Source organism: Bacillus rossius, chromosome 18, assembly GCF_032445375.1.
Source record: "Bacillus rossius redtenbacheri isolate Brsri chromosome 18, Brsri_v3, whole genome shotgun sequence".
NCBI lineage: Eukaryota > Metazoa > Arthropoda > Insecta > Phasmatodea > Bacillidae > Bacillus > Bacillus rossius.
In genome coordinates, this window is record NC_086345.1 from 4,146,875 (window position 1) to 4,171,194 (window position 24,320).

At 36.4% G+C, this 24,320-nt stretch overlaps 1 protein-coding gene across 1 annotated transcript; it reads left to right on the forward strand.

Annotated features, from left to right (window-relative positions):
- The first annotated feature begins 17,541 nt into the window (after window positions 1–17,541).
- LOC134541125 (resuscitation-promoting factor RpfA-like) lies at window positions 17,542–21,331 on the forward strand. Its single transcript, XM_063384304.1, has 2 exons — window positions 17,542–17,573; window positions 20,193–21,331. The coding sequence occupies exons 1-2, from the start codon at window positions 17,562–17,564 to the stop codon at window positions 21,189–21,191; spliced, it is 1,011 nt and encodes a 336-aa protein (XP_063240374.1). The 5' UTR covers window positions 17,542–17,561; the 3' UTR covers window positions 21,192–21,331.
- Window positions 21,332–24,320: the final 2,989 nt, after the last annotated feature.

Sequence of the window (24,320 nt, forward strand, 5' to 3'; positions counted from 1 at the left end):
TGAAATATAGATTTTTAAGTCACTCGGGTGTGTTCCAAAGTAGTAAATATTGTTTCCTTTTGGAACAAGGTACAGGGCCCGAAAGTTTATTTTAGACCACGATCTTGGATTGTGGTGTCACGGTGGCCATCTTAATAAATAATTTCATCAAAAATTCTTCAAAGAATTACTCAAAATTCCACAAAACACCTACACATGTACTTTTTTCGAGGGAAAAATTCCTGGTTTTTATGAGAATTTCCCATTTTATTCCCCAATTGTGCCACAGACTTAAATTGTTCCATTGAAACTTAAATTCTTCCTCGAACAAGCTTCCAAAAAGGCCTCTGGTTGGGATATTGACCTTGATCTTGGCCGCTTTCTTGGATGATGTAATGTCCTATAATGCGTAATTAATTTTCAAGCATGAAATACTGAAAAAAAATTAATTAATAAGAAGATTTCTGGAAAACTATTTATTAATAAGTGCTTCTACCATTTGGAAAATTGTCATACATACTGAAAATCCGTATCTTTAAGCTAGAAATTGGCATTTTTTAACTCGTAAAAAAATTAACTTACTATTTATTTTGATGATAAATTATATAAATATATATATTGTTGCAACACGGAGAGAAGAATTGATAAAAAATGGCGATGGATCCTTCTTCCACGGAAGCACGAGGCAGACTGACATCCCACCACTATTGCCAAGACAGATATTATGTCATTCATTATGATGTCATGGCGACCATCTTGTTCTCGTCTGCTAGAAGACGCCATCTTCGATCCAGATATTGTTTTTGTGCGATAGAGGGCGTTGCCGCACTATTTGATTAATTTTAACCCGCTGAGTAAGTATTATTTATTACAGAGGCATACGCCATTAAATGGCAGTCTTTCCGCCGTCTAAAAAAAATGTATTATTATTTAACTAGAACATAGATAATTCTATAAATCATCAAAAAATTACTCATTTAAAATAATTGATTTGATCAATTCCTGTCCTTGATTAGATCTCAAATTGTTATAGAATTGTTATCAAAATTATTTACATATTGTGAGTTTTGATAAAAAATTACAAATAAAACATATTTTGTAAATTATACTCTACTACAGGAACACAACGAAAAATAGCAATCTAATAAAGATTGTCTTGAACAGAATTATTCTCAGCTCCAATCGGTTTATTGAAGATAGAGACCGGTAAGATCCTTTACTGACGAAGTCTACCTCATCCTGACCAAGTTTCTTAATAATGGGTTTAAAATACTGCTTTAATTAGTCAGAGCCGTAAATAAGAGTATTCATAATCTTGAAACAGCCATTCTTCTTTCGGCCATTGAACTGATAGGGTTTACCATATACCTACATAGTCGAGCCACAATTTATATTCTTAAGTTGCGTACATTGCTAATTAATTAGCATGCTGATTCAAAATATCCCTTTTGAAATCGTCAAGTAAAATTGAAATGTTTTTCGACTAACTTAAAGTATTAAGGTAATTGTAGACTCTCAAAAATTAACGAAATGCAGTTTAGGCAAATAAAATTCGATTTATTTTACCTGTTGTTAATTGAACACAGTCTTGGGTAAGGTTTAATGTACAGGCATCATCATACATATCGGTTGCTGCATATATGCTTGATTGCTTTTACCCATGCAATACTCTAACCCTAACTGTGGAGTTTAAATGTCTCGCAGATAGTACCACAGTAAGCACCTGGACTTCACCGTTACAGTTTTTCGCATGTCGAATAAAATTGTCAATACTATTTAACAACACATGACACTCATCCCAGCGATACTTCATACGAGAGGAGTTTTTTATTCATTAATTTACCCTCTCATGTCTTCGTACATCATGGAAAAATGCCACGACAAACCACAGTAGCAACAAGGGTGTATAGTCGATGAAGACGAACATTTCAGTCTTGAGCTGGATGCTGATGTAAATGCTGTAGTACCAATTCCCAGGTAAACTCAAGGGCATAGATGCATCACTGTTGCAGGGAAACCTTTACTTTCTGTCGCACAACAGGTACATGGCAGTTACTTTGCATGTAATGAAGTGTCTTTATAACATATCATTTCTTTTTAAAGCTACATTTTTTGCGAGAAAGAATATTCTAACATTCTCTTTTCTCATGTCGAGAAGCATTAATGTTATTCGTTAAAATCTAGTCATAGTAACGACACTAATGCTGGGAAGATGGCAATGCACCTTTAGTGGACATCATTGATGGTAATGGTACTGCAAACATTGAAGACTTCTTCGATGGAAAAACGTAATTTAACGAGGTATCCTCCGCAGCGATCAAAGTCTCTTATGCCGGTAGAACCACGCCAGTTAAAGTATCTTCTAGTGTTGTCTGTGAGGATGATACATTCCTCCAAGATCTGCTTGGTCGGCGACGTGATCTCCGCTGTCGTGGTAAGACTTCCATCAGGTACTCTGTCGTTGTCGTCAACTATGCCAACGGGATCTGCTGCATAGTCGTCGTCATCGCTTTCATCAGGGTCCCCGAGGTCGTTGGTAATAATTCCATCAGGTACTCTGTGGTTGTCGTCGACTATGCCAACGGAATCTGCTACGTTGTAGTCGTCATCGCTTACATCAGGGTCCCCGAAGTCGTTGGCGATACTTCCATCGAGTTCGTCGTTAAAGATAGTAAAGTTAGTGAAGATGCAGTTGAAAAATAAAAGGAAGCACATTCGTCAAAGTCTCCAACAACTGTGTTTGGTACCAACAGCTCCAGCGACGTTTGGCTACAATACTACAAGGCTAATTGGCTATGAATTTACTGGTCTACGAGGGTAAAAGGCCACAAGGCTATGGGGTAACGAGGCTTCGTGGATTCTAGGCGACCAAGGAAGGAGGCTAGATGTCTCCAACTGACTAGAATAGCATTATCCTGCAGAGAGAGTTAATTTTTAATTTTGAAAGACACATTGCCAAGTAGTACTTCTTTTCAACAACAGATGTAACAATGTATTGTGTCAAAGTAAATATATATATTTTTAATTTTGTGATGCGGGATGCACACTCACGATCGGAAGAGAATGTTGGCTTTGCTAGACATCAAGGAAAATGAAGTTCGTCTTGAATTTTGTTTTTCGATTTTTTAAGGAAAAGTATTATTTGGAAAGAAATTTTTTTTGAACTTCACTAATTCAAAATATTGTAAGTGCTCTTTTGTATACAGGGATTAACTTATTCAACTAAATTAGGAATAAAATGCTTCTCTAATTTAGAAAAACAATTACAATCAGGGTTTGTTTTTTCAGGAATAACTAGAAACAATCGAATAATATCAGCAAAATTTTCGCCGGGAATAACCAATGAAATGCCTAAAAATTATTTTTAAATTATATAGCTGTAAAAAAAACCTATTTTTTTCCATGCAGCCTTTTTATCCTTAGGCTTTATACTAAAAATTTTAGTTACGAGAAAAATTGTTTTATATGTTGTTTGATATCGGATTGTGTTTGTTATCGTTAGTATCAGAAGAGTTATATCTGTATCTATATCTTAATGTTTTATAAATTTCAATTAAAATTTTATTTTGTCAGATAAGAAGAAAATTAATGATGTTTTATTTTATGATGAAATTTGTATACTTCTTAAACTTTGTAGTGTTTACTGCCGAGCTTAGAGTTGTTTTTTTATCAATGTTGAAGAATTAAAAAAAATACCAGCCCAACCAAAATAGCAAGACTCAAGCTACATACAATGTGAATCATCAAATGTCAAACTAATTTACATGACCTCAGATTCCCAAGGAGAAAGGTAGATAGCCTGTTCTGTGCTCTGTTCCCTCCCGACCATTCATAAAACCAGCGAACTTTATTTCAAAGACCCCTTGTACTGAGGAGTAGTTTGTGTGCATGCACACAGTCTTAGGTATAATGCAGAAAAATATGAGCAAGTGAAGGGGGTCATGGTCATGGTCATGGTCATGCGATACCTCAAGGGTTTTTATGAGCAGTTGTTATAAAAATTTTCAAAATGTATCTATCGTCCCATTTTATTGACAGTAAAATACGTAAGTAGTATATGAATGGCGGAGCTGAAACTGGCGCTGGCGCGTGGAGCCGGAGCCGGTGTCCACCATCTTGGATTGTGACGTCACGACGGCCATTTTTGACTCAAAATTCCTCAAAAATGACTCAAAAATTCCCGTTTTAAGAAAATAATTCCCGTTTTAGAGGGAAAAATTCACGTTTCGAGGGAAAATTTCTCGTTTTATTCCGTAAAAATCCCAGCAGCTAGAAATGTCCATATGTAGGCTTAAGCATCCATGTCTACAGCCTCAGATAAGCCTCATCATGGATGATGTCACCGTTGCAATTTCCGTTACGCCCGCCATCTTTATCCGGCGCCTGGCACCGGCGCGTGGAGCCGAGAGCCGAGCCACATCTCTGATGTCACGTCTATCTGTGATGTCATGGCGGCCATCTTAGATGAGCGTAATAGGACACAGCGTAACGGGACAAGTAGTACCGCGACTTTGACCTTGACCTTGACCCCGGCGGACATTTTGGATTCGCCATCTTGGATCCGCCATCTTGGATCCGCCATTTTGGATGACATCATTTTGTTTTCTAGAAAATTCCGGCATTGTGTTGTCCCCCATATTGGATGATGACGTCACTGTTGCAATTATCGTTATAGTCGCCATCTTGAAATTCAGACGCCATCTTAAAAATCCGAAATTTTTATGTTAGAAAATCGGGAAAAATTTTAAAAATCATTAAAAAATTATTTAATCGTATAAATAATAAAAATCTTAAAAACCACTGTTGCAGTTATTGTTACGGTCGCCATCTTGGATTATATAAATGTTGCATATTTCGTTACACCCGCCATCTTGGTTGAGTACTATACCATCGTTACACTTTATGTTGAGTCCGTCATATTGGATCCTATAAATGTTGCAATTATCGTTATGGTCGCCATCTTGGAAATCCGTAATTTTTATGTTAGAGATTCGGGAAAAAATTTAAAAATCATAAAAAAATTAACTTAATAGAATTCTGATTGATTATATCGATTCCCGTCCTTTTTTCAAAACCGGTTAGGGCAAAAAATAAAAAAAAACATCAGTTCCTTCCTCCACAGAAGCCACCTACAGACTGACATACCACCACCAATAAGGTATTTACCATCAGCTGGTATGACGTCATGTCCGCCATCTTGACTTCGTAGGCAGAAGACAGCCATCTTATTGTAGTCTGCTAGAGTTTGCTGGTGACATGTTAGTATAATGTTCTGTTCACAATACCTTTAACCTCGTCTATTGACATTGAACTTTGTCATTGACCTTGACATTGAACCTTGACCTTAAAAATTGACCTTGACCTTGAAATTTGACCTTGCCCTTGAAATTTTACCTTGAACTTGAAATTTTACCTTGACCTTGAACTTGAAATTTGACCTTGACCTTGAAATTTGACCTTGACCTTGAAATTTGACCTTGACATTGAAATTTGACCTTGACAATGAAATTTGTCTTTGTCCTTGAAATTTGACTTTGTCCTTGTCGACCATCATGGATCCGACATTTTATGTTCAGTACATGCTACCAGGAGCTACCACCTGCCGGAGTACACCATCTTATGTGTGTACTTGTATTATAGAGTACATTTCCATCTGCATAATTTTATTATAACCCGCAACAAAGCAGTAATCATTTATTACCGAGGTGCCCCCGCCATCTTGAAATTCTACCGCCATCTTGAAATCATGTAATAATGTAGCTAGAAAAGCGGGAAAAAATTCAAAACTCATTAATTAAATCACTCATTAACTTACATATTGATTCGATCTGCTCCAGTCCTTGGTTCGATCCCTGAATGAAGCAAAATATTTAATTTTATATAAAAAATAATAATTTCAATAAACCATGTTCAAAATTCTTAAAGACTATAAATCCTATACTACCATCATCATATCAGACATCAAGACCACCATATTGAAAATTCGTAATTGTAATGCTAGAGATTCGGGAAAAAGTTCAAAATTCATTAAATAAATTTGTAATCTGTATACTGATTGATTAGATCGACTAAGGTCCTTGGTTCGATCCCTGTCCGATACAAAACAACTTTAATTTTAAAAAAGTACCAGAAAAGTGTAAGGTTCGAGAAATAAAACACCTCAAAGTCTTTTACAAACATAATATTTATTACACAATTTCTATCCTACTACAGAATCACTTGCTAAAGCCAGCAATCTTATAAACATTTAGCCCTGCATAGACGTGCAACGACTACTTCTTAGCTCCAAATGGCTCCAAATGCTCCAAACGGCCTTCAAATGGCTCCAACAGCCTCCAAATACTTGACAGCTCCAAATGGGTCCAAATGCTCCAAACGGCTCAAAATGCTCCAAATGTCTCCAAAAGGCTCCAAATGCTTCAAAAGACTCCAAATGCTCCAAACGGCCTCCAAATGGCTCCAACTGCCTCCAAATGCTTAAACAGCTACAAATGGCTCCAAATGCTCCAAACGGTTACAAATGCTCCAAATGTCTCCAAAAGGATCCAAATGCTTCAAAAGGCTCCAAATGCTCCAACAGCCTCCAAATGCTTAACACAGCTCCAAATGGCTCTAAATGCTCCAAACGGCCTCCAAATGCTTGACAGCTCCAAATGTCTCCAGCAGCTCCAAATGTTCCAAATGCTTGACAGCTACAAATGCTTCAAAAAGCTCCAAATGCTCCAAATGGCTCCAAACACCCCAAATGGCTCCAACAGCTCCAAAAGGCTCCAAATGCTTCAAAAGGCTCCAATTGTTCCAAGAGATCCATCTTTAATTGGTTCCAACTGATTCCAATTACTTTTCTTATCGAACTTGACATGATTACTAACATGTCTTTATTAGTATACATTTTGACTGGCAGTGGTAACGTATTTTGCACCTTTAAGTTATAAGTTTTATTTAGAAATCAGATTTCGATAAATGGTAGATACCATTTGGAAAGAAAATATATTAATTTATCTTTAATTTTATAAACATACATTTAATTTAAGCCATTATTGTATGTAGCCAGCTTCCCTCAGTTCTTTGAGTATGAAAGATATTTCTTTAATGTTCGAATAGTTTCCTACACAAAGCGATCCATGTAGTAGTCGTAGCCTGTCAACCAATATGTTAGGATCTTCCCATGAGGTATAATCAAACTCTTCTGCTGCGTTCATCATCCTTGCATGTTTATAATAGATATCTCTGGTGTCTATCGTTTTAACACCAACCTCAATATCACTTTCGTCATCGTGCCAGTGATTATCACAAGCTTTATCAGGATAATTTATTTTATTACGACGTTTCCATCGTTTTGGTCTCAAACCACCATCAAAGTCTTCGCTCTTGCATGCTTTCGGTGCTTCAGCACAATACTCAATCATGTCAGCCTTACATGTGTCAGCACAGTCTTCGTTCTCGCCAGCTTCTGAAGTGTCACCAAAGTCTTCAATAATGCCAGCACCACAAACTTGATCAGGATAATTTATTTTATTACGTCGTTTCCATCTTTTTGGTCTCAGACCGCCATCACAGTCTTCGATCTTGCCTGCTTTAGGTGCTTCAGTACAGTACTCAATCATGTCAGCCTCAGATGTGTCACCACAATCTTCAATCATGCACGCTTCAGATGATTCATCAAAGTCTTCGACCTTGTAAGCTTCAGATGGTTCTCCATCTTTCTCATTTTCATGGAGACGACTAGATATTGGAGTAAATATATTTTCATTTCTAATGTGGTTACACATTCCTTCGTTTGTTTTAAATTTTAAATTATTATCTTGATCTAGATCAGTAATTTTAGCATTAGCTTTTTCGCCTTCGTTCCTCTTCCGCGATGTCGTAACCCAGTCTTCGTTATCTTTATTCATCTTAATTGTACAGGTCTTGTAATGTCTATCCAAGTAATATCTTCTACCAAAGGATTTCTGACACTGACTGCAATGAAATGGTTTTTGACAAGGACCCAAATTACACTCGCTTCTCTCATGTCGTTTAGCATTCTTTCTCAAGGTAATCACCTTGCTACAGTATCTTCAGTGATGACGTTTCGATACAGCGTCAGATCCTAAAACGGAATTCATATTAGTTACCGAGACTAATGCCAGATGCAAACTAAGAGTTTTAAATTAGATATATTACTTAAATAGAATTTTTTAATTATTTCATCAGCGAGAATTAATTTATCTCATTCAAAGGTACTTGTTGCAAGTAGTTCTGCTTTTCAACAACAGATGTCACCACATGTTACTTGCAGGTAAATAATATTTAGTTCTTTTATGTGGGATGTGGGATGCTCACTAACGATCGCAATAGAACGATGGCTTCGCTAGACTCCAAGGAGAAGGAAGTTCGTCCATCCTGTTAGTGCTTCTTAGATTTCTCAGAGATTATTTGACTGAGTAATAATATTTATTTTAAATTTCCACCTGATAAAAATATTACAAGTGATGATTAATTAGCAGAAGTTCACTAATTATATGCAACCTTGAATAAAAAATGTCATGCTTCATTAAGTAAAAAAATCCTTCATGCAGAGATAAATTCCTTATCAGTAACCAGAAGCACTCGGAGAAAACCATCAGATGTCTAGTCAGGAATAATCAGAAGCACCCAGAGAAAACCATTAAAATATTGTCAAGAATAATCAGGAGCACACGGAGAAATCCACCATAGTATTGACAAGAATAAACGGGAGCACACGGAGCAAACCGCCACAAGTTTTCTTTGATATCGTAAAATTTCAGGACAAAAATAAAAAAAAAAAAAAATTAATAGAAAAAAAAAAAAAAAATACATAAACAGATTCTGCTAGCTTGTGAACTTCTCATTGTTGAGCAAAGATATAGTTCTAGTACAAGCCAGAATTTTATGTATTTTTTTATTTTATTTTTTTAAATATTCTATTAATTAATTTTTTTTTCCTGAAATTTTATGATATCAAAGAAAACTTGTGGCGGTTTTCTCCGTGTGCTTCCGATTATTCTTGTCAATATTATGGCGGTTTTCTCCGTGTGCTCCCGTTTATTCTTGACAATACTATGATGGATTTCTCCGTGTGCTCCTGATTATTCTTGACAATATTTTAATGGTTTTCTCTGGGTGCTTCTGATTATTCCTGACTAGACATCTGATGGTTTTCTCAGAGTGCTTCTGGTTACTGATGAGGAATTTATCTCTGCATGAAGGATTTTTTTACTTAATGAAGCATGACATTTTTTATTCAAGGTTGCATATAATTAGTGAACTTCTGCTAATTAATCATCACTTGTAATATTTTTATCAGGTGGAAATTTAAAAAAAAATATTATTACTCAGTCAAATAATCTCTGAGAAATCTAAGAAGCACTAACAGGATGGACGAACTTCCTTCTCCTTGGAGTCTAGCGAAGCCATCGTTCTATTGCGATCGTTAGTGAGCATCCCACATCCCACATAAAAGAACTAAATATTATTTACCTGCAAGTAACATGTGGTGACATCTGTTGTTGAAAAGCAGAACTACTTGCAACAAGTACCTTTGAATGAGATAAATTAATTCTCGCTGATGAAATAATTAAAAAATTCTATTTAAGTAATATATCTAATTTAAAACTCTTAGTTTGCATCTGGCATTAGTCTCGGTAACTAATATGAATTCCGTTTTAGGATCTGACGCTGTATCGAAACGTCATCACTGAAGATACTGTAGCAAGGTGTTTACCTTGAGAAAGAATGCTAAACGACATGAGAGAAGCTAGTATAATTTGGGTCCTTGTCAAAAACCATTTCATTGCCGTCAGTATGAGAAATCCTTTGGTAGAAGATATTACTTGGATAGACATTACAAAACCTGTACAATTAAGATGAATAAAGATAACGAAGACTGGGTTACGACATCGCGGAAGAGGAACGAAGGCGAAAAAGCTAATGCTAAAATTACTGATCTAGATCAAGATAATAATTTAAAATTTAAAACAAACGAAGGAAGTTGTGACCACATTAGAAATGAAAATATATTTACTCCAATATCTAGTCGTCTCCATGAAAATGAGGAAGATGGAGAACCATCTGAAGCTTACAAGGTCGAAGACTTTGATGAATCATCTGAAGCGTGCATGATTGAAGATTGTGGTGACACATCTGAGGCTGACATGATTGAGTACTGTACTGAAGCACCTAAAGCAGGCAAGATCGAAGACTGTGATGGCGGTCTGAGACCAAAACGATGGAAACGACGTAATAAAATAAATTATCCTGATCAAGTTTGTGGTGCTGGCATGATTGAAGACTTTGGTGACACATCAGAAGCAGGCGAGAACGAAGACTGTGCTGACACATGTAAGGCTGACATGATTGAGTACTGTGCTGAAGCACCAAAAGCATGCAAGATCGAAGAATGTGATGGTGGTTTGAGATCAAAACGATGGAAACGTCGTAATAAAATAAATTATCCTGATCAAGCTTGTGATAATCACTGGCACGATGACGAAAGTGACCTTGAGGTTGGTGTTAAAACAATAGACACCAGATATATATATTATAAACATGCAAGGATGATGAACGCAGCAGAAGAGTTTGATTATACCTCATGGGAAGATACTAACATATTGGTTGACAGGCTACGACTACAACATGGATCGCTTTTGTAGGAAACTATTCGAACATTAAAGAAATATCCTTAATACTCAAAGAACTGAGGGAAGCTGGCTACACACAATAATGGCTTAAATTAAATGTATATTTATAAACTTGAAGATAAATTAATATATTTTCTTTCCAAATGGTATCTACCATTTATCGAAATCTGATTTCTAAATAAAACTTATAACTTAAAGGTGCAAAATACGTTACCACCGCCAGTCAAAATGTATACTAATAAAGACATGTTAGTAATCATGCCAAGTTCGATAAGAAAATAATTGGAATCAGTTGGAACCAATTAAAGATGGATCTCTTGGAACAATTGGAGCCTTTTGGAGCATTTGGAGCCTTTTGAAGCTCTTGGAGCCATTTGAAGAATTTGGAGCCATTTGGAGCATTTGGAGCCTTTTAAAGCATTTGTAGCTGTCAAGCATTTGGAGCATTTAGAGCTGCTAGAGACATTTGGAGCTGTCAAGCATTTGTAGGCCGTTTGGAGAATTTGGAGCCATTTGGAGCTGTGTTAAGCATTTGGAGGCTATTGGAGCATTTGGAGCCTTTTTTTGGAGCTGTTGGAGCATTTGGAGCCTTTTGAAGCATTTGGAGCCTTTTGGAGACATTTGGAGCATTTGGAGCCGTTTGGAGCATTTGGAGCCATTTGGAGCTTTGTTAAGCATTTTGGAGGCAGTTGGAGCCATTTGGAGGCCTTTTGGAGCATTTGGAGCATTTAGAGCCATTTGGAGCATTTGGAGCCATTTGGAGCAAAGAAGTAGTCGTTGCATGTCTATGCAGCGCTAAATGTTTATAAGATTGCTGGCTTTCGCAAGTGATTCTGTAGTAGTTTAGAAATTGTGTAATAAATATTATGTTTGTAAAAGACTTTGAGGTGTTTTATTTCTCGAACCTTACACCTTTCTGGTACTTTTTTAAAATTAAAAATGTTTTGTATCGGACAGGGATCGAACCAAGGACCTTAGTCGATCTAATCAATCAGTATATAGATTACAAATTTATTTAATGAATTTTGAACTTTTTCCCGAATCCCTAGCATTACAATTACGAATTTCCAATATGGTGGTCTTGATGTCTGATAGGATAATGGTTGTATAGGATTTAAAGTCTTTAAGAATTTTGAACATGGTTTATTGAAATTATTATTTTTTATATAAAATTAAATGTTTTGCATCATTCAGGGATCGAACCGAGGACTGGAGCGGATCGAATCAATATGTAAGTTAATAAGTGATTTAATTAATAAATTTTGGATTTTTTCCCGCTTTTCTAGCTACATTATTACATGATTTCAAGATGGCGGTCGAATTTCAAGATGGCGGGGGCACCTCCGTAATAAATGATAACTGCACTGTTGCGGGTTATAATAAAAGTATCCAGATGGAAATGTACTCTATAATACAAGTACACACACAAGATGGTGTACTCCGGCAGGTGGTAGCTCCTGGTAGCATGTACTGAACATAAAATGTCGGATCCATGATGGTCGACAAGGACAAAGTCAAATTTTAAGGAAAAAGACAAATTTCATTGTCAAGGTCAAATTTCAATGTCAAGGTCAAATTTCAAGGTCAAGGTCATATTTAAAGGTCAAGGTCAAGGTTCAATGTCAATGTCAATGACAAAGTTTAATGTCAATACACGAGGTTAAAGGTATGGTGAACAGAACATTATACTAACATGTCGCCAGCACACTCTAGCAGACTACAACAAGATGGCTGTCTTCTGCGTACGAAGTCAAGATTGCGGACATGACGTCATACCAGCTGATGGTAAATACCTTGTTATTGGTGGTGGTATGTCAGCCTGTAGGTGGCTTCTGTGGAGGAAGGATCTGATGTTTTTTTTTTGCCCTCACCGGTTTCGAACCATGGACGGGAATCGTTATAATCAATCAGAATTCTATTAAGTTAATTTTTTTATGATTTTTAAATTTTTTCCCGAATCTCTAACATAAAATTTACGGATTTTCAAGATGGCGTCTAAATTTCAAGAAGGCGACCATAACGATAATTGCAACATTAATAGGATCCAATATGACGGACTCAACATAAAGTGTAACGATGGTATAGTACTCAACCAAGATGGCAGGTGTTACGAAATATGCAACATTTATATAATCCAAGATGGTGAACGTAACGATAACTGCAACAGTGGTTTTTAAGATTTTTATTATTTATTTGATTAAATAATTTTTTAATGATTTTTAAAATATTTCCCGATTTTCTAACATAAAAATTGAGGATATACAAGATGGCGTCTAAAATTCCAAGATGGCGAACATAACGATAATTGCAACGGTGACATCATCATCCAATATGGCGGACAACACAATGCCGGAATTTTCTAGAAAACAAAATGACATCATCCAAAATGGCGGATCGAAGATGGTGGATCCAAGATGGCGAATCCAAAATGTCCGCCAGGGTCAAGGTCAAGGTCAAAGTTGCGGTACTACTTGTCCCGTTACGCTGTATCCCGTTCGCTCATCCAAGATGGCCGCCATGACGTCACATATAGACGTGACGTCAGAGATGTGGCTCGGCTCTCGGCTCCACGCGCCGGCGCCAGGCGCCGGATAAAGATGGCGGGCGTAACGGAAATTGCAACGGTGACATCATCCGTGATGAGGCTTATCTGAGGCTGTAGACATGGATGCTTAAGCCTACATATGGACATTTCTAGCTGCTGGGATTTTTACGGAATAAAACGGAAAAATTTCCCTCGAAACGTGAATTTTTCCCTCAAAACGGGAATTTTTTCTTAAAACGGGAATTTTTGAGTCATTTTGAGGAATTTTGAGTCAAAAATGGCCACCGTGACGTCACAATCCAAGATGATGGACACCGGCTCTAGCTCCACGCGCCAGCGCCAGTTTCAGCTCCGCCAATTATATACTACCTACGTACAGCTATATAAACAATCACAACTCTTAACAAAAAATACTGTTTTAACATAATACCAACTATGGGTATTCCCCGCACAGTGTGACAGTGTCAATCAGGTGTAGTGCCATTTGAATGGCATCGAGAAAAAAAACTACAAAAAGAAATATTTTGTATAATAAAATATAAACCAGCTATAAGCATGTTATTTCCAACTAAGAAATATTAAAATGTAATAACATAAGTATTCATTCTTTATAAATAACTACTTACCAGGAAAAGAGTTTTTTAAATTTCTCAAAACACAAATATCCGCCAGATATCTCAAAATTTTTTGCAAAAAAAAAAAAACAAATTCACGTGATTAAAATTATTTTATTGATAAATTGGTAGCAGAAATCCACAAATGAAAAGTAATTTTGAATAAAAAGGCGTGACTCATTACGTAAAAAAAAATATTGTACAGAGATAGATTTCTTAGAAATAACCAGAAGCATTCGGAGAACTTCAGCAGAAGTCTTGACAGAAATATTAACGAGCACAAGAAGAATACCATAAAATATTGTCAGGAATAATCAGGAGCACATAAGAAAACTAAGGAACATTTTCTCAATGTCAACAAATTACAGAAAAAAAATAAATTAAAAATTACAAAAAAAATTATAAAAAAAATAAGAAAAATTGATTGTCTATGAAGTCGGTTTAAGGACAATAGTTAAAATGACAACGTCATAACAAAACATTGATGAAATGATTGCATACTTTTATGAATAAAATTGAATCATTTTTATTTTAATAATAAAAGTATAAATACTTGAAATTATACTAGTAATCAGAATTTTTAAATGCAAGAATAATTAATCTTTATTGCAAAAATTGTTTTTGTAATAAGCAATGAAAACCAGATTAACTTTTCACTTCACTTTATAAACAGTCGACGGACAGTCACGTGTAGATGACTTGTACCCAATTAATTTTAAAAACTGTCGTTTAGCTATAAAGTTAAATATAATTATGAACAAGTTTTTATATAAACAAATGTAATCAAATATCTATCATCAATTATATGAATAAACATTATATTTTAGTCAATTGTAACATAACCTATTATTACTGCACTCGCCGGCAGCGTGACGGAACTATGAGCGTAAGGGAACAATGAGCGAAACAGGACACAGCGAAACGGGACACAGCGAAACGGGACAATTTGCGTAACGGGACACTTTTTCGTGCGTGCAGCCGTTATTCATCGATTTATTAGACCTTGTCACGTCCAAACTAAAAAAAAAAAAAAAAAAAAAAACACTTCTGCCTGATTTTGAACTTCTAGTTTTTTGAACAAGGATTGAGTTATAGCACAATCTGTTCTCTTAAAAAACAAGGCAGGTTTTCTAGATATGTACTCCGTTAAATAGTTATTTATTAAGTTTGCTTCAAACGAAGTGAGAGGGGACGTGCCAAGGCACACCGGCGGAAGGCACGAGGCGTGCCTGCACGGGCACTTGGGCACGCACGTGCTTGCACGAGGGGAGTGTGCTAGGCGCAGTTAACTTAGCGAGAGATAAGCATGACCGCCCACTGCTGAGCGACTAGCGGCCTTACCGCCGCCTGCGGGAACATAAGTTTTAAAAGACCACACAAAGAGGAATAATGAAATAGTTTTAAATTAGGAAATCCTTAAAAAAGCTAAACATATTCTCTTTACAATGTACTTGTTAATAATTAATTAAAACCTTAATTTAAAAAAATTCATTTGCGGCACAATTTCAATTACTAATCCTTGAAATGAAAATATCAGTTGTCTATATTATATTAGTTTACACTAAATAAACAAAATTAAGTACAATCGATTAACATTTTATTGCAAACGTGTTGCAGAGAAATATTATTTTTAAAGTACATATAATGTGTTAGATTTTATTTGAATTCATTATAATTAAAAATGGTACCCAGGTTTGCGTAAAACATATTAAAATAATTTATGACAAAAAATTGTTGTCACAGAACCCAATAATTTTGTAGAAGTTGGGCATTACATTATTTTAAAATAAAAAAGATAACAATTCTTAGACTATAACAGTTATCATTGACTAAAAGTTTTTTTCAAAGCGGTTTTCTTTTTTTACCTTACATTGGTTTTCGGCTTAACTTTGACTTTTTAAATACAGCTGATACCTGCTTCTGATGAGATGGTTTTTGGGAAGTAGAAATCCAAGAAAAAATACTAACTTTTCCACATTTTTATAAATTCATACGTATCTTTTCTAAACAAAAAAATAAAATAAAATCTTTTGGAATATTTTATACACAGTAAATAAAAACTAAATATATTGGGGAATTTTTTTTTGTAACCTTATTCAGTCAATTTTTATTTGAAATTTCACTGATTCCGTCTAAACATTCAGGTTTTCTTGATCTGTGTATCAATATATAGTTTTTTTAAGTTTACTTCAGACAATCTGAAGTGACTCACGTCACAATGTTTGAAGGAATAAACTTCGTCTGAACGCTGCACCCACGTTGAGGTCACGTGAGAGGGATTGAGTTTGAGGCTTCGAGGGAATTCCCTGACGAGGAAACATTACAGGTTCCCAAACTGCAAGGAATCTGGTTTCTACCGCCCGGTGGTAAACTCCGAATCTCCTTGGTGGGAGACCACAGATCTAACCACTTAACTACTGTGGCTACTTAAAATTTTTTCTATAAATGAGCCAAAGAAAGATTTCAGCGCCTGGAAACATAAAAACAACCAAAGAATGATAAATATATGTTTATTAATAATATCCACAACGAAAATATCTCTTCATGACCGTTCCCTTAAATCAACGTTCGTTGGTAGTTTTAAAAATGCGAAAAAAAAAAAAAAATCCACGTTCGTCTAATTTATAGAAACAATAAAACATATAAATCAATTATCCAAAACTTAATATCTGTGTTCGACTTTTTAAATTCAAGTAATAATTTAATTACTATTAAACCTTTTTGTTAATAATATTTTTGTATGGCATCAACTAGAAATATGTTTGTTATTGTATATAACATAATTTATATAATTATTTCCTAAAAGTTTGTGTATCACTGATGCATATACTTTAGCTCAATAAAAATATGAAAATTTTATTTCTTTAATTTGACTTGTTTGGTAAAAAAAAAAATTATATTACATTTTTATCCTATGAAAAAGTCTATTGAAAATTTCACTTATTAAAAGTATCAACACAGCAAATAAAAAAAAACTATTTAAGTACACCATTATTGGTAAATATTCATATAAGGAAGGAAATATCAAGTATACCTACATTTTCCCTTTAAATAACCTAATATTATATTATTTTATATGGAACACTTTACGAAGGTGTGTGAAAAAATAACTTAAAATCAAGCAAGAATCTAATGAAATGAATATTTCCATTCGTTGCACAAATATGTTATTCAATGTTTTTAAAATTAAATTGTGTGTCAGTGTTTATCAAAATATCTAATTACAAATTATGATTTTTGTTATTATTTAGATACCAAAACCAAAATTAAATTTAATAATTCTGTTCACCAAATGTTAATCTAGATTTTTTCCATGCAATTTTTTTTTCAAGTAGCACATATAACATTCATTTTGTATATGAGTTATTAAAAATCTCAAATATTCCAAAGAAACGATGATAATTAGAAATTTACAAAATTCTTACTGTATGTATTATTTAATGCCTTATATATAATAAAATAAGTTTTAAAAATTCTGGAATAAAAATAGTAATAATTTATAAAACTTTTTTAATAACAAATATAAAAGTATTGATTTTTCTGTTTATATAGTTTTTAATAGTTTTTGAATAAATATTTATAAGTGGTTAAATGAAATATTGTTAACAAAGTAGTGTAACTGCGACCCAGTGAAACTGCAGGCCTGGCTCGCTGCTGGAGGTGACATTGCGGGCTTATCTGCGCACACGTGCCCCAGGCGTGACCGCGGCGCCATCACCGGCTGCATATAACCACCCGGCGACCTGCAGGCGCCACTCCGCTGCTGCTGCAAGCCGCGCCATGCACCACCTGGTGAGTGTGCCGAGTGCTCAGCACCACTTAGTGCTCGTGTTAGCACATGTGCAACTGCTTGGGACACTTTCAACTACACTAGTGGGTGTGATATCAGCGAGAGGAAAAGGGAGAAAAATTATTTTTTCTTTTTCTATGTTAACATTAATTTACAACATTATTACTCATTTTAAAATAAATACTCAGGATAAAACATTTTTTATTTGTCATTCAAAATTCATAAAAAAATACTGCTGAAATAATAACCCCATAAGTTTTTTTTAGTTAATATAAAAAACAGGATTGATTATAATAAATTAGTTATTGATTGATTATATTTTATATTATGTGTAGAAAAGATTTGTTAGAGCATTTTTCTAGAATAATTTGTGTTCTTTTGCAAATATTACCTTATCATTGAGTTATAGTGCAACAGAATTTGACAGTAGTCTACATAGACATAATTTCAATGTATTCATAGGCTTTGATAATGTACTGCTGTCGAATGAATGTACAGTGACAACACATCTGCCGCTCCGAGACGCGAAAACTAAACGGCACGAATCTTCGTCACAGTAATTCTTGACATTATAATCATATTGCCACAAAGTTAAAACTAAAACGTTGAATATTCTACGCACGAGATCTGTTTAAACTATTTTTTATTAGATTTTTCTTCATTGAAATGAACATATTTACATGCTTGTGGGCTCATTATTATAATACTGTGAATGATTTAGTTTATTGAATATTAATACGTCAAATAATTATTCTGTAAAACTAAATCATGCAAAGCATTATAAGAGCAAGATTTATTTAGTTACACAGCTAAAACAATTCTCATACAACAATATTTAACAATACTAATTTACAAAAGTAATTAAAATAATATCTAACATCCGCAATTGTTTAAAGTCATAAAGGTTTCGCAACAATGTTTCACTAAAACGTCACAATAATATTATGCCTTGTAATATTTCTCTTACCGCGGCTAAGAACGTTTCATTCACATATAAAAAAACTATCAGTTTCGTATCGAAAACCAAACTTACAATCTTTCACTGATTTCGCGAGTAAAACAAATTCTGAATCCACATTAACTTTACACTCTGGTTAAATCGGTTCTGTGATTGGTTTATGGGTGCGGTGTCGATGTGGTGGCTTCTGCAGATTTGGAACCACATCCCCGATGACGTCACGGTGGCCATCTTGGATGACATTTGACCATGACATTGACCCTCAAAATTGCTAATGTTGATCCAAATACTCAAAAATATCTATTTTTTAGAAATCAATTACTGCAAAAAAAAATACCATTCTGATTGAAAAATATTTTTTTGAAGGGTATTTTTTCATATTCGACTTCAAAAATACCAGAGACTTTAAAAGTTCTCTAAGCAGCTTAAAGTCCTGGTCTACAAGCCGTATTCAGCTGCTAAATGTTATGACCTTAACAATTGGGATGCCATGGCCACAATTTTGCAGTTTTACATAACTTTTACATTTTTCGTTATTGCCACCATGTTAAAAATCCTTAAATATTATTCGATTTTTATGAAAAAAAAAATTTATAAAACATATTTTATTTTAAATAACTTCCACTATTTTGATAATGGTTTGCTAAATTGAAATTCCGTAATTAGAGAGCAAGAATTTCGAGAAAAATATTATAAATCATAAAAATTTAGTTAATAATATTTTAACGAATAACGCATTTAGGTCATAGAGTGCTCGGTTCAAACCCGGTGAGGTCAATCGATTATAAATGTCGACAGATCCTTCCTCCACAAGGCCACCGGCAGACTGACCTCCACGTCTAATGCCAAGGCTGTTAATATCGCCAGCCAAGATGATGTCATGGCAGCCAATTTTTCTTCCTGAAAATATTTTGTTAGTTTCTCCAAGTTATTATGGTAATTCATTGCGAGGATTTTGTTGATTTTCTCTGTGTGAACCTTGGTTACTCCTGGCGAAACTTCTGCTGATGTTCTCCGAGTGCTTCTGGTTATTTCTGAGAAATAATTCATTTGAATTACAAACGTGTTTCATTTAAAGACCAAACGAAACTCAAACTATAAACGATGTGGCTAATATTATTTATTTAGGATTGATAATCGCTTATGAAGAGTTATAATCAATTCAATTTTAGGTGGTATGTAATATAACCGGGTCAACTAGATATATAATTTAAAAATATGTACGTAATAACTTAATCTAGTAATATTATGACATTAAATTTGAATTATTAACAAAAAAACATAAATATTCAGAATGTCTTTTCTAATATATTAATCAGTATCAATTGAATAATTAATTAAAATTTACAATGCAAATATATTATATACACGGGAACTAAACCTAATTTAATAAATGAACATGATAATACACTTAAAAAATGTATATATACAAAATTTATATCACTCATTTTCAATATATATATATATAACTTTTATTAAATGGACCAGTGATAAATATCAGTAAATAAAAAACCAATCTCATTTTTTGTTTATATGTATCTTTATTTGTCCAGTCAATTTTGTGAAATTTGGGAGCAAGCTTCGTAATTAAACATTCTCATCATTATTTGTTCAAAACATGCCTAAAGAAGTTTAACTTCAACAAATGGTTTCTTATTTCCAGATCGTTTTCCTCGCCATCCTGGCTGTGGCTGCCGCCGCCCCTGCAGTGTTAGGTGCGGCCCCCGTGGCCTACGCCGCCGCCCCCGGCTTGGCAAGTGATATCACCGAAATTCGACTTGCCGCCCCCACGAACTACGCACCCCCCGGCGTGGCCTACGCCGCCCCCGGCTTGGCAAGTGCTGGCGCCTACATGCGACCTGCCGCCCCCTTGGCCTACGCACCCCCCGGCGTGGCCTACGCCGCCCCCGGCTTGGCAAGTGATATCACCGAAATTCGACTTGCCGCCCCCACGAACTACGCACCCCCCGGCGATGCCTATGCCGCCCCCGGCTTGGCAAGTGCTGGCGCCTACATGCGACCTGCCGCCCCCTTGGCCTACGCACCCCCCGGCGAGGCCTACGCCGCCCCCGGCTTGGCAAGTGCTGGCGCCTACATGCGACCTGCCGCCCCCTTGGCCTACGCACCCCCCGGCGAGGCCTACGCCGCCCCCGGCTTGGCAAGTGCTGGCGCCTACATGCGACCTGCCGCCCCCTTGGCCTACGCACCCCCCGGCGAGGCCTACGCCGCCCCCGGCTTGGCAAGTGCTGGCGCCTACATGCGACCTGCCGCCCCCTTGGCCTACGCACCCCCCGGCGTGGCCTACGCCGCCCCCGGCTTGGCAAGTGATATCACCGAAATTCGACTTGCCGCCCCCACGAACTACGCACCCCCCGGCGATGCCTATGCCGCCCCCGGCTTGGCAAGTGCTGGCGCCTACATGCGACCTGCCGCCCCCTTGGCCTACGCACCCCCCGGCGAGGCCTACGCCGCCCCCGGCTTGGCAAGTGCTGGCGCCTACATGCGACCTGCCGCCCCCTTGGCCTACGCACCCCCCGGCGAGGCCTACGCCGCCCCCGGCTTGGCAAGTGCTGGCGCCTACATGCGACCTGCCGCCCCCTTGGCCTACGCACCCCCCGGCGAGGAACGTGCCGCTCAAATAGGAATGGCCGCCTTATATTAGCATAGGCCGCCCCCGGTGCCGCCCACGTCTTGGTGGCCACAGCTTACGCCTTACCGCCGTCGGCAGAACACACCTCATTTAAGTAAATGAAGTGTTACCAATAATGTTTCACCAAAAAAAATAAAGCATTTAAAATCAAATTGTTTATTGTTTAACTTATTTCCTGATACACCTTGAATATGTCACATTTAACCCTTATCGGACGAGATTTGAGAATTGTGTTTCATATCGCATCAGGACGACAGAATTGTATCCCCTTGGAAAGGGTACCTTTCGTAATTTTGGTGGCGGTAGTGTAGCGGGGCAGACACTGGAAGGGACCCTTTACAATTTCTTAAAATGTTTAATTTTTAATGCAAATATGCACTGGAAAGGTTTCCCCTCGGAAAGTATACCATTCAGGATTTTCTTTGCAATATAACACAACAGAAAATAAACCGGAAAGTTACCCTTTCCGAGTTCGTAAAATACATATGATTTTCTGCTTTAAAATCGTCAAAGTTATCCCCTCTAACCAAACCAAACCCATCACCAAACCAAAAACCAAACCAAACCTAACCTAACCTAATCTAACCTAAGTTAACCTTAACTAAAATAAAATAAACTAACCTAACCTAACCTAACCTTACTTTCCGAGGGTATACCTTACTAGCCCATATTTACATTAAAACTAAAACATTTTCACAACTTCACATACCTGCATACAAATAAGAGGGTGTTTACTCTCTATTGGCTGCTGTTTTATATTTCCTCCTGACCGTATTGCGAGAGATTGGATATTTTTTTTGTATTTATGCTCTTTGTTTGTCTGAAGTCCTTGTGGATGTGTGGAAACTACCTGCGGTAGAAAAAACACAGTATCAGCCTTTCTCAGAGAATAGCGCGTATTTGCAGTTCTCTGCAGTTCCGTTTCTGTCATGCTACATTGCTTTTTTTGGATATAAATATTAATATTTCAGTCATATTTCCGTAGTTTATTTGCTTTAATTAATCAGAAAACATATCCAAAATGGTAAATATTTCCTCAGTGCTAACAACGTGAGTAGAAAATAATTTTTTGAGAACAATAAAGAACACATGTAACTCAGTACAAGTGATAAAAGTGAAAGTTAATTGTTTTAACAAACCTTGACTTGTAAGTGCTCTTTTAATCTATTTTTGACATCAGAATATTTTCAAAAGTATCTTTCATGAAAACGTTGCATTAAACTTCTCCCTTGGAATAGTATTTGAAATTTTCCTCTCATCGCGCCCAAAGAAGTTTCACTTCTGTAATAACATTGAATGTAAAAAATACCTAATAAAGTCGCCACGCCATAAGGAAATGTTATGAACATGTGTAGTTAGTAGGTATGCCCGACACGAGATGGCATTGTAATCGCCTCGTCTAGCTGGTAGCGCCGTTGTGCGGCGGGCAGGGGAATTACCTTGTAATATCGCTCTTCCTGTGTATAAACAACATGCCAGGAGAAAAATTTAAATAAAGGCGCCCTTTTACGTCAAGGAGAATTATAATTGCTATTTACAGAATTGGCAAGTGCTATCACCGAAATTCGGCCTGCCGCCCCCTTGGCCTACGCACCCCCCGGCGTGGCCTACGCCGCCCCCGACTTGGCAAGTGCTGGCGCCTACATGCGACCTGCCGCCCCCACGAACTACGCACCCCCCGGCGAGGAACGTGCCGCTCAAATAGGAATGGCCGCCTTCTATTAGCATACGCCGCCCTCGGTGCCGCCCACGGCTTGATGGCCGGAGCTTACGCCTTACCGCCGTCGGCAGAACACACCTCATTTAAGTAAACGAAATGTTACCAATAATGTTGCCAAGAGAAACAAACAATAAAAACAATGGAATAAAATTATTAACTCTTAAACATATTTCCGTATACACCTTGAATATTTCACATTCCCTTATCGGCCGAGACTTGTGAAATGTGTTTTTCGTATGGCATCAGGATGAACTTCACATACTTCCATGCAAATAAGAGAGTGTCTACTCTCTATTGGCTGCTATTTTATATTTCCTTCCGTCTGAGTTGCGAAGGATTGGATTATTTGTGTAGTATTTTGGTTATTTGTCTGTTGTCCTTGTAGGCGTGTGGAAACTTACTGTGGTCGATGAAATATGGAATCAGCCTCTCTTCAGAAAATAGCGCTTGTTTGCAGGTTTCTACATCTTCGTTTCTATCATCCTACACTACTCTTTTTGGAATAAAAAATTATTATTTAAGTAATATTTTCGTAGTTGATTTGCTTTAATAATTCAGATAAACGTACCTATCAAAAATAATATAGGCGGATACCGGGGCACCATGAGTCATGGGGTACCATGGGTCAGCAATTGTTTAGAGCAACCCAGAATGTTTAGGTTGGCGAAACTTGCATAAAATATTTTCCATTTAGTGGCCCACATATTGTATCTATATATCTGTGATCAGTCTATGTTTTCTCAGTGTGTGTTTTGTGTTTATTATCTACATGATGATAAACTATTTTGCTAACCAGTTATTATTGTTTTATTAATCTGTTTGCATTATAAGATACAAATACTGACTGAGCAGCACAAATGTATATGTATCTTATCGCATCTACATAAATTGCAGGTAATTTCATTTCATATATTTTAGGTTATGTTTCAACAATTTTATTTGTTACAAGCACTTTGGGGCACGATGGGTCAGGCAACCTTGGGGCACCATGGGTCGCCACTAAATGTTTAGGTTAGCTATACTAGAAAGGATCAAATACAAAACAGTTAGGCCTAATTAATTTTTTTGTTTTTGATCATGGTTCGAACATACAAACTTCAAAAAGCACTTAATTTGGTCGCAGAAGGAAGGAGCATTCGAAGTGCAGCTGACGAGTGTGGTGTCAAAAGAGAGACTCTAAGACGCAAGAGTAAGTTAATGAACTCACAAACTCCAGTATAATTTTAACTTAAACCAAACTACAGCCATCGAAAAATTTTTAGTGATGACGAAGAACTTTTAACTGTAGAATATTAAAAAAATTGCTGCCAAATGTTCTATGGACTGACAACAAAAGACTGTCGCAAACTGGCATATGAAACTGCTGTTGTTAATGGTGAAAATGTCCTGAGTCATGGCATGCAAAACAAATGGCAGGTGAA